Raw genomic sequence first — 14,798 nt, forward strand, 5'->3', positions numbered from 1 at the left:
AGTAAAAGGGATGAACCAACATTCATTCCCTGCCACCGTCCAGCTTCAAATGGAGTGGACGTCTACTTGTGATGAACTGATTGTAATTCTCAGCAGAAACAAGAAAAAAAAAAAAACTTTCATCGCCCCTACCAAAATGGCCTCAGGGTAGGACAGCCATGTTGGTAGGGGCAACATTTCCATTAAAGTCAATGCATTAAAATTAGTCATAACTAGCTCACACCCATTTTTTAAAAGATTATTTTATCAACGTCAAATAATCTGGTATTTACCCAGTTTGTTCATTCGCTGCCAACCTTTCCAATTCAAATGGATTGGATGTCTACTAGAGTTCAACTCATTTCAATTCACGGCAGGAGCATGAGAAGACCTTGATTTGTCTCTACCAAAATGGCCTTTGGTCGGCCATGTTGTGCAGGGGCCATACTATCATCAAAGTCAATGAATGCAATGACATTGAAGTCAAGTCATTACTAGTTTATTTTATCAATGTTATAGTATCTGCTATTTACTCATAGGTTGCTATTGACAGCAGTGGACGTCCAATGCATTAGTACTCGCCGATACCGCTCATGTTATTTTAGTGCCTTATCAGTAGTTTTACCAGGCTGTTGGTCGAGGGAGGCGTCTTGACCGCACGTTTCGTCAGGATTTTCCATGAGACCTAAGTCCAAATGTTGAACATCAATGTCCGTCAATAAATCTGCGGGATTAAAAAGTGCAAATATTTCTAATCTTGAGGAATATTCACAGGTTGTAGAATTGCAAATGCGGGAAACCCACCCAAAGTGCTTGCCAATCCGGTGCCCTCATCGCCAAAAAAGTCCTGAGGTTGACCCGCACTCTGGAAGATCTCGTTCTGGTATGTATTGTCTGTACCATAATAGAGGGAGAGAGATGCAGAAAGTTGCGAGTTAGTAATGAGGCCATCTTGAATATGATAATACAGTGTATCAGAAAAGTGAGTACACCCCTCGCATTTCTGCAGATACAGTATTTAAGTATATCTTTTCATGGGACAACACTGACAAAATGACACAATGAAAAGTAGTCTGTGTGCAGCTTATATAATTTATTTTCCCCTCAAAATATAGCCATTGACATCTAAACCTAAACAAAATCTAAATCTAAACATACGCCGTACTCTACATCAAATTGGTGTGCATGGCTGTCACCCCAGGATGAAGCCTCTTCTGAAGACTGTACACAAGAAAGCCTGCAAACAGTTTGCTGAAAAAATATTAACAAAGCACACGGATTGCTGGAACCATGTCCTATGGTCTGATGAGACGGGAGTGTATGGCCATCCTTTGTATCCCAAAAGGTTATTGATATGCTCCAATAATCAAAATATGCCTTCAAAATGAGTCACTGTTAAAAAAAAAAAAAAAAAAGAGCCAATAGGTGGCTACCAACATTTACCACTAGACAAGTGTCTCATAACTAAGGGTGTAACGGTACATGTAATAGTATTGAACCGTTTCGGTTCGTGGTGCTCGGTTCGGAACGGACGCGTACCGAACGAGTTTCTGACATAATATAACCCTTACTTTTTGAGGCTGTGAGTCGATCAGGTTACAGTTTCTTTGTGTAGATTATGTTTACTCCGTCTTCTCTACTATAATGAGGACCAACACGGTAGGCCAGTATAACACAGAAACGTTGTGGCGCCGCGAGAACACGGGCGTTAGAGTCAATCAGCCAATGCACACCAGTCGCAGTGCGGCCGCGTGTTAGATGCGTCCCAGAAGCAGCTCAACGCGACGCACGCGAAAAGAACGGCAGAGTTTATTATTTGACGCGAGACGCGGCCCTCCTGCATCAATACTACTACTGGTAGCTAGGATCGGGCCGGAAGTCACTCGTGTAAAAATACAGTGGATCCGGTCGATTTTCAAACTAATATGCAATCGTAACCTACTTTTTGAGTCCATCAGATCTCTTGAGTGGTAGATCGGGGCACAGTTGACTTGTCTTTGTTGATTTACTGCGGTCTTCTCTGCTATAATAATAACCAACACGGCCCCGTGTTCAACACAAAACCCTCCTACCACAACAAAACAAGTAGGAACTATTATTCACATAGGAACTAAAGTTATACAACATTAAATATACAATATAAACAGGGGTGCACATAATTTTTTTGCCCAGGTTCTCAGAGGAGGACCTGGAGATGTGACTTGGTCCTCATTGAGCTTGAGAGCCGACCCGCCTGATGCAATAAATTTATGACAAGCTTTACTTAGAGCCAATTAACTTTAATTAATTACATTAACAATTAATGCTTGATTAACATCAACTGGCACAACAAAATTGCCATTACTTTGAAGTGAAATGTAAAGAAATAAAAAGCACCAATTCAAAATAAAGGGCATTATGCGGCTCCCACATTAACACATTAAGTGGGATGTCCTCCTCATAAGACCTTATTGAACGTGCATGTTTAGCTTTGTAAAATGCGAGCAAAAACACGTTTGTCAGTGCATGTCGCTGTTCATTACCTTTATTCCGCCACTTGTCCATAGGGCGAGCGGGGTCCTGTTTGACATCGATAGTTTGCTTAATAGGGAATGGGACGTACTACGTCATTGTTTGGACCCGCCTCCATGCTGGCAATATAATTCACTTCCGGGCCGGCAGAGTCAATGCGGATTGTAACGTGTGGTAGTGCTAAGCTAACTCTTTCGGTGTTTTAGAAAGAAAATATGGGTGCTTATTGTTGCGTTACCGGGTGCAACAGCGTCTCCTACGACAAAAAAAGGGGTTAGGAAAAATGGACTCACTTTTCACCGTTTTCCTGCATGGAGGACCAAATATCAGATCACGAAGGTACGACGGATGGCTGGATTGCAGCGGTTCGTCGGAAAAGCATTTCTTATGATCATATTTCTGCTGGAATGAGAGTGTATTCCCCTCATCTCTACTCTTGTAAGTTGAACGATTTATCCGTTTTGGTTTCAATACGTTTTTTGTTTTTGTTTTTTTCTTTACTGTTGTGTAAATCTGCCTCGGTAGCAATGCTAACCTACTCCTCCTCATCACCTACCTGTTGTGTTACTAGGAAAACCTGCATATGAAATGCTGACAACACATCCCGATTGGTCACCATATCTCTTCTTGGGTTATTCTGAGGTCAAGCGCACCACATCGGAGCGTTGAGAGGTTGGAAAGGCGAAGAGTGCACGCTGAAACTTCAGTTTGCTCTGCTCTTACAAACACGATCCCAAGTGTTATGAAAAGTCAATAAAATATGAATACCAAAACATGACTTGAACAACTTCTTGACAAACTGTAACTGCTTGTTGTTTACTTCAGGTCTTCATAATAAACAGGTGTAATAATTACAAAGTCAGGTGACTTAATTTTGTTATTCTATTTGGAATATGCATTGACAATTTTTGGACAGTGTTGTAGACAAGAACTGGGACTGATAAGTTGCAATAGATTTATTTCAAGTAATGCAATTTCTCCAATACGATATTTGAATTGACAGTTTAAAATCTTTAAATTAGTGCAAACAAGGCCCACCCTCTGACGGTGGCAGCAAATATTATATAATTATAAGTAATACACAAATACAAGATCACAATAAACGTGTCTTTGTCAAAGCAGTTTAAAACACTATTTACTGGCCTTGGGTAAATTGCCAGACAGGATAAATATGTGCTTTAAAGTTCTTGCATTTCCATTTTAAGTATTGCAAGTACTAGTCTCCAACACAGTATTTGAACTGACAGTTTAAAATCATTTTAGTACAAAATGGCCCACACTCTGGCAGGGGGCAGCAAATATTATAATACATAATACATTATAAAAAGCTATATACTATATAAATACAAGATCACAACAAAACCTGTATTTTTCAAAGCAGTTAAAAAACATCCAGTGGCCTTAGGTAAATAAAGGTGTATAAATATGTACTTTACAGTTCTTGCATTTCTATTTTAGGTATTGCAACTTTTCCAACACTATTTGAATTGACAGTCTAAAGTCTACATAAGTGCAAATAAGAATATTATAATTTAAAAATAATAATAGAATATATAAATTCAACATTACAATGAAAGGTGTCTTTGTCAAAGTGGTTAAAAAAAAAAAAAAAAAAAACGTCACTGGCCATAGTTAAATAGCCAGGCAGAATAAATATGTGCATTAAAGTTCTTGCATTTTCACAAGTTAAAAGCCCGCAGTTCATCGACGAGAAGGGCAGACCCAGATGGCGTCTGCTGCAGGGGCTTGTTTGAGTCCGACACAGGACAAATGGAACCACTCCATTGAACAAATTTTCTTTGTCAAATGATCCAAGAAGAGAGATGGTGACCAATCGGGATGTGTTGTCAGCAGGTTTACCTAGGAACACAACAGGTAGGGGAGTCGTAGTAGGCGAGCATTGCTACCGAGGCAGATTTACACAACGGTGTAAAAAAACAAAAACGTATTGAAACCAAAAGTGGATAAATCGTTCAACTTACAAGAGTAGAGATGACAGGAACACACTCTCATTCCAGCAGAAATATGATCATAAGAAATGCTTTTCCGACGAACCGCTGCAATCCAGCCATCCGTCGTACCTTCGTGATCTGATATTTGGAAAGCAGGAAAACGGTGAAAAGTGAGTCCATTTTTCCTCACCCCTTTTTTTGTCGTAGGAGACGCTGTTGCACCCGGTAACGCAACAATAAAGCACCCATATTTTCTTTCTAAAACACCGAAAGAGTTAGCTTAGCACTATCACACGTTACAATCCGCATTGACTCTGCCGGCCCGGAAGTGAATTATATTGCCAGCATGGAGGCGGGTCCAAACAATGACGTAGTACGTCCCATTCCCTATTGCCACATGCTCTGTTTTTTTCGTGCTTTTCAAAGTTTGGATGGCTGAAATTCTTTGTCCCTACATAAAATGCGCTGCTCTTATCGGCGACATTGGGATTCTCACGGCACATTTTGTACCGCATTTCCGTGCGAGCATCATTTGCTTCTAGCCATGGTACCTCCTACTTTTCAGCAAAAGTCCTTTTTTTCGGTAGCTCCGGTGACGTCTCTGTCGTCTGTCTGTCTTTTGACGGAGGTGGGGGAACACGGAAGTAATTACTCAGTGTGGCCTGCCTCTTTGACATTTTGAGAAGTTATTTTCTCGTGTCCGCCGCAAATACGGTGGTCAGCCATCGGTACGCAAAAGCGTATGGAAGTCGTTGAGGGCCAGCGCGTTTGTCTACGTCCGGTACGCATGCGCGCATGCGGACCAATTATGTGCACCCCTGAATATAAATGAATACTACATCACATTTGTAAAATACAAACGCAAAATAAAATAAATAATAGACCATTTAAATAAAATAAATTGAAATGAGCTAAAACACCTGTAATTAAATAATAAGAATAATACACACATCCTGTTTACACAATTAAATGTATCAATTTCTGTGTGACGCTTTAACCTGAGAAAATCCACCAATAAAGCTTTTGAAAACCGTTCATAAGAAAAAAAAATGTTTCATTGAGGCATTTCATTTGTAAAATACATGTTAAAATCTTTGTCATTGGGATTGCTTTTCTCTTTAGCACAGGACTTTTTTTCTTCTTTCTTTCAGAAAGAAAGCTGACCAATACGCGGTGTCTGAAAGGCAAATTGTTTTTGGATTATCTTTACATACCCGCTACTTTTTGAGTAGAATTCTAGCTTTGTATAGGCTAATGTTCCTATTGTTGAAAGCACAAGTGTAATAAAAAACTAGCACATTTATATTTTGCATTTTGTTTACTTACTGTACCGAAAATGAACCGAACCATGACTTCAAAACCGAGGTACGTACTGAACCGAGATTTTTGTGTACCATTACACCCCTAGTCATAACTCATTGGTTGCCATTGATGGCACTAGACATCCTTTATTTTGATTGGGAGTGGTTGAATGAACATGGGTCACTTCCTTTTCATTTTGGGACATTCCTGAGTCGCTTTCTGTTCAGCAACCCAAAATAACTGATATGGCCAATAAATACCCCACAAATCAACAGGAATTGACCCGGAAATGGCCCAAATTAATAGGAAACGACTAAAAAACAACAAAAATGAACTGAAATGCAAATGATGAAATACAAATGGTTACTTGTACCTGAAAATTCTTTCAGGGTGATATCCTCTGGGCGACTTTGGTTTTGTGAGAAGAAATCCCTAGTTATGTTGTCACTGCTAAAGGAAAAACGGAATGGATAACAATATGTAATAGTAGGGGTGTGTATTGCCTCGTATCCGGCGATATGATTCATATCACCATTCACAGATCACATTCACAGGTCACAATTCGATCCCGATTAAACCCGATCCTACACTTGAAGACTATTATTGTTCCGATATTTGTATTTGACTTTAGAAAAAAAATCAAAATGGACATAAAAGCATAAAGGCGGATTTTGACTTTTGTGTGTGTGGGTGGGTGGGGGGGGGGGGGGGGGGAACATGAAACAAAGAAATTCCAAATATCCATCTTGCCTCCTCAGGTGTAGTTTTGGCAACGGACCGTCTCTAAGGTGCTAGTCACATGATCTGTTTGAAAAATAATTTTGGCCCATTATGAAATACGATGGAGGATTCTTGTTCATTTCATTCATATTTGTTTTTGGTTGCATTGCTTTAACACTTTTATTATTTTACCAGCTAGGTCTTTATTTTAAACTCCTATATAAAGGTTCCCGAATTACGAACAAGTGACGTCACCCGAATCTCAGCGTAAATCGGAAATAATCCTTTAAGTACCCTTAAATCTAAAAAAAAACGATCCGAAAAAACCAAAAATATTGTATTTTGTTTATTGATGGAGGATACCCTCTGGTGGCAGCGTTGGGTCTGGCTGGCCTGTCACCTTGCATGACTGAGGAGCAGACACAGATGACTGACATGGATAAAGGATAGCTGCACTCTGGTTTGGCCAACATAAGGTTGTAAGTTGTTTCAGCTAATACAGTATATGTTTGTGTATGCATTTGTAATTAAGTGTAGAGCAATAGTTTGTGGAGTAATGTGTGAACGATTGGAAATATCCATCCATCCATCCATCCATTATCTTCCGCTTGCTCTGGGGTCGGGTCGCGGGGGCAGCAGCTTTAACAGGGAAGCCCAGACTTCCCTCTCCCCAGCCACTTCAACCAGCTCCTCCGGCGGGATCCCAAGGCGTTCCCTGGCCAGCCGAGAGACATAGTCTCTCCAGCGTGTCCTGGGTCGTCCCCGGGGCCTCCCGCCGGTGGGACATGCCCGGAACACCTCTCCAGGGAGGCGTCCGGGAGGCATCCGAACCAGATGCCCGAGCCACCTCAGCTGGCTCCTCTCTACGCGGAGGAGTAGCGGCTCGACGCCGAGTCCCTCCCGGATGACCGAGCTTCTCACCCTATCTCTTAGGGAGAGCCCGGACACCCTGCGGAGGTAACTCATTTCGGCCGCTTGTATCCGGGATCTTGTTCTTTCGGTCACGACCCAACGCTCGTGACCATAGGTGAGGGTAGGAACGTAGATCGGCTGGTAAATCGAGAGCTTTGCCTTTCGGCTCAGCTCCTTCTTCACCACTACGGACCGGTGCAGAGTCCGCATTACTGCAGACGCTGCACCGATTCGCCTGTCGATCTCCCGCACCCTCCTACCCTCACTCGTGAACAAGACCCCAAGATACTTGAACTTCTCCACTTGGGGCAGGATCTCATCCCCGACCCGGAGAGGGCACTCCACCCTTTTCCGACTGAGGACCATGTTCTCGGATTTGGAGGTGCTGATCTTCATCCCAACCGCTTCACACTCAGCTGCGAACCGCTCCAGTGAGAGTTGGAGGTCACGGCTTGATGAAGCCAGCAGCACTAAATCATCTGCAAAAAGCAGAGATTCAATGCTGAGGTCACCAAACCGGACCCCCTCAACGCTTCGGCTGCGCCTAGAAATTCTGTCCATAAAAATTATGAACAAAATCGGTGACAAAGGGCAGCCTTGGCGGAGTCCAACCCTCACTGGGAACGAAGTCGACTTACTGCCGGCAATGCGGACCAAACTCTGACACCGGTCGTACAGGGACCGAACAGCCCTTACCAAGGGGCTCGGTACCCCGTACTCCCGCAGCACCCCCCACAGGACTCCCCGAGGCACACGGTCGAACGCCTTCTCCAGATCCACAAAACACATGTAGACTGATCGGGCGAACTCCCATGCACCCTCGAGGACCCTGCCGAGGGTGTAGAGCTGGTCCACTGTTCCATGGCCGGGACGAAAACCACACTGCTCCTCCTGAATCCGAGATTCGACTTCTTGGCGGACTCTCCTCTCCAGCACCCCTGAATAGACTTTACCAGGGAGGCTGAGGAGTGAGATCCCTCTATAATTGGAACACACCCTCCGGTCCCCCTTCTTAAAAAGGGGGACCACCACCCCGGTCTGCCAATCTAGAGGCACTGTCCCCGATGTCCACGATTGGAAATATGAATGATATGAAAATTGTAAATATGTTAGCTTTCGTAGCATTTAAGATTGCGGAATTTTGTTCGGCTAATTAGGCTAATTAGACCTATAGTACTAAATGTACATATTGATCAGACTAGATGGATGTTTGAACACCAAATGTTTTGTGTTTTATTGTTAAAATGTGTTTCGTTTTGAACATAAAGGCCATAAAGGCCTTACAGCTTTAAAAATTGTCAAATGTGAAGAAGTAAAAAGTTTCGAAAAGCCCAAATGCCTTGTTTGCCGTCTGTAAAGCTAAACAACTTCACGTTTAGTGAGGACAGAACACGTCATAAATAAAGTAAAAAATAAGATACTGTGAAGTAAAATACAGGCATGAAAATGGGTCAGTGGTTAAAAAGGTGAGAAGGGTGTGGAAGAAATATGTTCCGGCGTTCTGCCAAAATGTTCTTCGTCGGCGAAACGTCTACATGAGGCGAATTTGACCATTTTAATTTTTCACATAAGGCTTAATATTCGAATTAGCGGGGGTTTAATTCGTTGAAGGAGTTGATTTCAACCACCATTGATTCGCGCTAGCTTAGCCACTCTGGATTCTGAACTTCCGAAACTTCTGAAATTCTGAACTTCCCCTTTAAAATAAAGACCATTGAATATGGCCATTAAAATGTTGTCTATAAAAGTTTTAGAGCAATAAAACAAACAACAAAAATGAATGAAATGAACAAGAATCCTTCAAAGTATTTCATAATGGGTCCAAATTATTTTTCGAACAGATCATGTGACTATAGCACCTTAGAGACAGCCGTTTGCTTTGCTTAGCCAAAACTACAGCTGAAGAGGCAAGATGGATATTTAGAATTTCTTTAAACCTAAGCTTTCAAAACCATCAACAACAACTGAGATTGAACCGAGGATTGAGCACGAGCAGTATCAAAAAGTCCTGGCTGTCGTGTTCCCTGTTGTGCTGCAATTCCAAGTGGTGCTTGAATTGGATGCTTATAGCGGTCGACAGTCTTTTTGAGCCAGCGCAAAGTTCGCAGCGCACGGAGATATTTTTGTTATCTTTACTGGACAAAAATGTGTAAGTAATGGCTGTGTTTCCAGTGTGCAAATGCAGCCGTTTGTAGTATATCTCCTGCCTATTTCATAGCATCCTGGCGAGGTAGCAAGGCTATGTTGTTTTGGCCGCAAACTCCCAGCGCTCACGCATCATGGTAATACACGTGACCCGTTTTTTTTCCATCCCCGATTAGAAAATGTGACATGTGATGTCACTCCCATGACTACAGTATTCTTCATTCTACATACATTATGGGGCAATAACAAAATAGTAACGCACAGGCATCAAGGAAAGTAACTTGAATCAGATTACTGATTTAGAAAAATGAACGCGTTAGATTGTTCTTTACTGAAAGAAAGTAATCAGATTACAGTTACGCATTACTCACATAACGAGTTACTGACAACACTGCTTTTATATTACCGTTAAATACACAAGCTTGACACTAACTTAACGGGAGCTAGTTTTTCACCGGGGATTCGGCCAGCTCTGGCAGTGTTCAACGCAAGCTGCAACGAACGGCAGTAACTTTGTCATACCGCAAAATATGAAAACGATTGAAACTAGTGCTGCAACGATTAATCGATTAACTCGAGTATTCGATTAGAAAAAAAGATTCGAATTAAATTTTGCTGCTTCGAGTATTCGGTTAATTAAAGTGGCGTTGTAATGGTTTCTTTTCGAAAGTGTTTGCATTTAGTTTCATTGATTTGGGTGGATACACTGCCCTCTAGTCTACCTCATTTTACATGGCCAAATCCAGCTGCTCCCTGTTAAGACCAACATAAGCTAGGTTAAAGGTATATTTAGCCAATTTTTGTGGGAATATGTGTCTGAACCATTTGTTAAGAGCACTGTAAAAACAAAACAAAAAAAGTATTTTATAGCATTTAAGCTGGTGGACTTTTGCTATGTAAGTTAGCCAATTGCTCTTTTGTTGTAAATATGTAAATCCTTATTATTATTTTTCTTTATACCGTTTGAGGCCCAGCTCAGGTATTTTAATTTTTTTCATGTTTATCCGATTACTCGATTATTCGAACTAACTAGTTCATCGATTAATCGACTACTAAAATAATCGATAGCTGCAGCCCTAATTGAAACCATTACTCACCAAATTCAATATGCTGGCAAATGCATTCATCTAAAAAAAATTGGGAGTGAGACCTCCCCTCGTCCAGCGAACGTGAATTTGTGCTTAGGACAAGATCACCTGTTGCAATTAGCGATCTTTGGGTCCCCCCCCCCCCGGCATACAAACTTGTTTCCCTCTCAGCGGCTGTGATTAACCTCAATGAAGTTGCTCTCCTAGCTAAGCCTCGCCTATCACTCGTCTTTGTAAGTTTTTAGTAACTTTGTGTATTGAATTTGAAAGGAAAATGTGTGTTTTGTTTTTGGCGAACTTTTTCATTAAGCTAAACTGTTGAAGCCACTCACACGTGGAAAAATACGATTGTACAACGTTTTAAATCTATTCATTTGCTATATTTCAGTTACCACGATTTGAGAGATCAATAAATTGAAGAATTTACGCCTTGTGTTTGGAGTGTTTGTTTTGGGGTTTGCTGGAATAGCGCACACGCAGAATCAAACAGGGGAAGGGGCAAGCGCTGCCACGCCAAGGCACTTCTGGCTGCATTTTTGACACATGAAAAATAACGAATACGTACTACTGTATGACGGAAAAATTTAGTGGTTTTGTAACCGCGACGTTTTCATAGCATGGTAAACCGTGAAGGTAACCGGCGCATGCCTACACCCGACCCTCCCCCACCCCCCTTAAAAATTTTCTCCTCGGATCTACACGATTCACGTAGGTCATCCTTTTTGACTTCAAAACGGCGAATTTCACCAAAAGGTGAGAGATTTTCATGCCTGAAAATAAGGTACTGTTTCTGTGATTTAAAAAAAATATATATATATACTGGACTGTCTCAGGAAATTAGAATACACAATATTCTAATTTTTTGAGACAGTCCTGTGTATATATACAGGACTGTCTCAGGAAATTAGAATATTCTAATTTCCTGAGACAGTCCTGTATATATACACAGGACTGTCTCAAAAAATTAGAATATTGTGTATTCTAATTTTCTGAGACAGTCCAGTATATATATTAGGGCTGTCAAAATTATCGCGTTAACGAGCGGTAATTAATTTTTTTAATTAATCCCGTTAAAATATTCAACGCAATTAACGCAAAATGCCCCGCTCAAACATATTAAAAGGACAGCAAAGTGAAAGGTGTACTTTTTGTGTTTTTTGGAGTTTTGCCGCCCTCTGCTGGCGCTTGGGTGCAACTGATTTTATAGGCTTCAGCATCCATGAGCATTGTGTAGGTAATTATTGACATCAACAATGGCGGGCTGCTAGTTTATTTTTTAAATGAAAATTTTACAAATTTTATTCAAGCGAAAAAATGAAGAGGGGTTTTAATATAAAATTTCTATAACTTGTACTAGTTATTATCTTTTATTTATTTTTTCTTATAAATTTTTATAAATATTTATATATTTTATTTATTTATATATTTATATATTTTATTTATTATTTTTATTTATCTTTTAAGAACTACAAGTCTTTCTATCCATGGATTGCTTTAACAGAATGTTAATAATGGTAATGCCATCTTGTTGATTTATTGTTATAATAAAGAAATACAGTACTTATGTACCGTATGTTGAATGTATATATCCATCTCGGTCTTTCCATTCCAACAATAATTTACAGAAAAATATGGCATATTTTATAGATGGTTTGAATTGCGATTAATTACGATTAATTAATTTTTGAGCTGTAATTAACTCGATTAAAAATTTTAATCGTTTGACACCCCTAATATATATATATATATATATATAAACAACTGTAGACAAAATGGCAGACAAGACTCCGGCGTCGTAAAGTCGAAATCGCGTAAGTTGAGTACGTCGTAACCTGGACTAACATTGAATTACATTTTTCGGCCACTAGGAGGGGGGCGCTGCCCCCCCTGCCTCCCCTCAATCTCCACGTATGGATAAAGGTACATTTATATCAATTTATTCCTGAAACTTCATCCATCACTCAAGTAAACATGTTTTTGTTTTATGTTTGATAAACATATGGCTTTCATCATAAAATTGTCTCTTTTTTTAGTGCAAAACTGCTTCAATGCAAGATTCTAAATACTCCTTGCCCCCGTTTTTGCAGTCAAAGCCAAAATGAGCCCAAGTTTCAGACTTATTAAAGGTGCTTTGAGGCATCGCATATCTCCATCTCTATTAACTAATCCAAGCAAAACGACCGGAAGTACTCCGTCAGCCATTGCTGAGGTGTGCCGCCCGCAGCACTACGCTAACAGGAGCTAATGTTACTGTTTACATTGACTGATGTTAGGCTGCTATAGTGTGCAAACACCCCAGTAATGGCGGCCAATCACCAGAGGGCGACGGACACAAATTTCTATTCGGATTAGTCAACAGCAAACTGCAAGGCAATGCTTCTGCGCGCTGCCAACTAGTGGATGGGAGTAGAAGTGCAACCACTGATTTGTTTATTTGCACCAAAAACACCTGTAAGGATTGATACAGATGGATTTTGAACTGATACAAGAATTGCGTGACGTAAAATTGTGATTTATCTCGGAATCAATTTTTTTAACACCACTGAAAGTACAGACATTTGGTGTATGTGCTTGGCTGAGGAGCCAATGGTGAGAGGGTACCATCTGTAGGATTATGACTGAACGCCACTTAGTCAGAATCCCGCCTAGCTGCTACGATACCGTAGTGCCGTGGCACTCTGGTATGTAATAGCATTCAGATGGTGTTGTGGCATTTAGTAAAAGAAGATAGATTATAGTCAGAAGAGTCATCCAAACCATTTGGACTGAAAGGGCTCGCAGTCCAAATAGATTTGATGTCTATCGCTGTCAACAGTGGACAGAGTGTTAACATTTTAAGTGCCGAAAAGATAAAAAGGTACCTTAAGTCTGGCAAGAAAGACAAATCATCCCACAAGGGGATTTCTTCCACGCAGACTTCAAGCCCTTCATAAGAGCTTCTACACTGACCGTCTACAGTGACTAGAAGAAAAAAAGGTTAGAATTTTAAAAAAATTAAAGTCATATTAAATGGCCGAGCCGATGGACTCATAGCCCACATTACGCATCTGCCACTACTAGTATATACGAGCGATATCCGTGACCCGACGTGTCCCTTAAAATGTCTTACCTGTCCGAAATGACACCTTGAGTATAGCCAAGGCTTGATTGCAGTCTGTCAGGAGATATTTGACTTTTCTGGAGAAGATCTGGGCCATGCCAAGGAGCAAAGATCCAGAAATGCGCAAACCAAACATCTGTTAAGACATAGCGCAACCATTATCTCACGTGCATTTGACAGAGTATACGAAGTTGGCGGCCGATTTACAATTGTTCACCTGTGGCGAAGTTACAATATCTTCTATTGCCGTTTGCAGATCACATTGAACGACATGGGTCTTGGTGAGCTTCTGCTTCCAGTGGACCGATAACCAGATGTGGTTAAGACTTTGGTACTTGGACAAGAGGGAGGTCCAGCAGTTGAACATTTTCGTGAAGTTATCTTGTCACCTGAAATGACAAAATTACAAGAGACAATTTCTGGACAAATCAGGTGGGGACCCCTCCCCCTCTGGTTGTTGCTCTGTGCTATGTCTGTCGGTGACACTACACCTGAGCCCCCCCCCCCCAAGAAAGACTAAGTCACTAGCATGGGAGTAGTTCGGCTACCGAAAAGAAAAAGGCGGCCGCGGCTTAGAGGAAAAAGGACTGTCGACATGCTTACGGAGGGTGGTTGCCAGGGGAAGCAGTAACTCCAACATGATTTCACATTTATGTGACCATCATTCGTCACTGCAGACAAAATTGAAGGTAAATAAACGATGTCATGAACGTTTCCCACCAGCTACGAGAGTTCACTCCAGCGCGTTTAGTGTGTCTAACGATAGTAAAACAAATACTATAATGTAAGCTTGTTTACGAGGCAGATAAGGTGGCTAGTTAGCATGCCAAGACGGCTAAATAGTTTCCTATCAACCATTAGCATACTTTTATAAAGTCTCCCGCCCTTGTAAACACCTGTTCAAAATAACATTTTCATAATACAGCCTGTGGTATTTTTTCCTCTAGTGACTTTCTGTGTTGAGAGAGGGGGTGTGTGTATGATGTGTAAATAATGAGACGAGTCATACACACGTGGGCTGTCTCTTACTCTCACTCACCATTATAATTGCAATACCATGATACTGTGAAAATGCGGCATTTTTGCTTA

The 14,798-nt window shown here is 41.0% G+C and overlaps 1 protein-coding gene across 3 annotated transcripts in view; it reads right to left on the reverse strand.

Annotated features, from left to right (window-relative positions):
* The window catches only part of LOC130904458 (double-strand-break repair protein rad21 homolog A-like), a 42,673-nt gene that overhangs the window by 23,519 nt on the left and 4,356 nt on the right, over positions 1-14,798 (reverse strand). For 2 of the 3 annotated variants that reach the window (XM_057817217.1, XM_057817232.1), the window contains exons 2-7: positions 13,927-14,098; positions 13,719-13,845; positions 13,471-13,570; positions 6,118-6,194; positions 784-873; positions 605-703 (exon numbers count right to left, since the gene is read on the reverse strand). In XM_057817217.1, coding sequence (XP_057673200.1) covers positions 605-703; positions 784-873; positions 6,118-6,194; positions 13,471-13,570; positions 13,719-13,845; positions 13,927-14,076 — 643 coding nt within the window. In that variant the 5' untranslated portion in view covers positions 14,077-14,098. Of the gene's footprint in view, positions 1-604; positions 704-783; positions 874-6,117; positions 6,195-13,470; positions 13,571-13,718; positions 13,846-13,926; positions 14,099-14,312; positions 14,381-14,798 lie in introns of all 3 variants that reach the window. The other variant, XM_057817224.1, reaches the window with a different exon arrangement.

This window comes from Corythoichthys intestinalis, chromosome 2 (genome assembly GCF_030265065.1).
Source record: "Corythoichthys intestinalis isolate RoL2023-P3 chromosome 2, ASM3026506v1, whole genome shotgun sequence".
Classification (NCBI taxonomy): Eukaryota; Metazoa; Chordata; class Actinopteri; order Syngnathiformes; family Syngnathidae; genus Corythoichthys; species Corythoichthys intestinalis.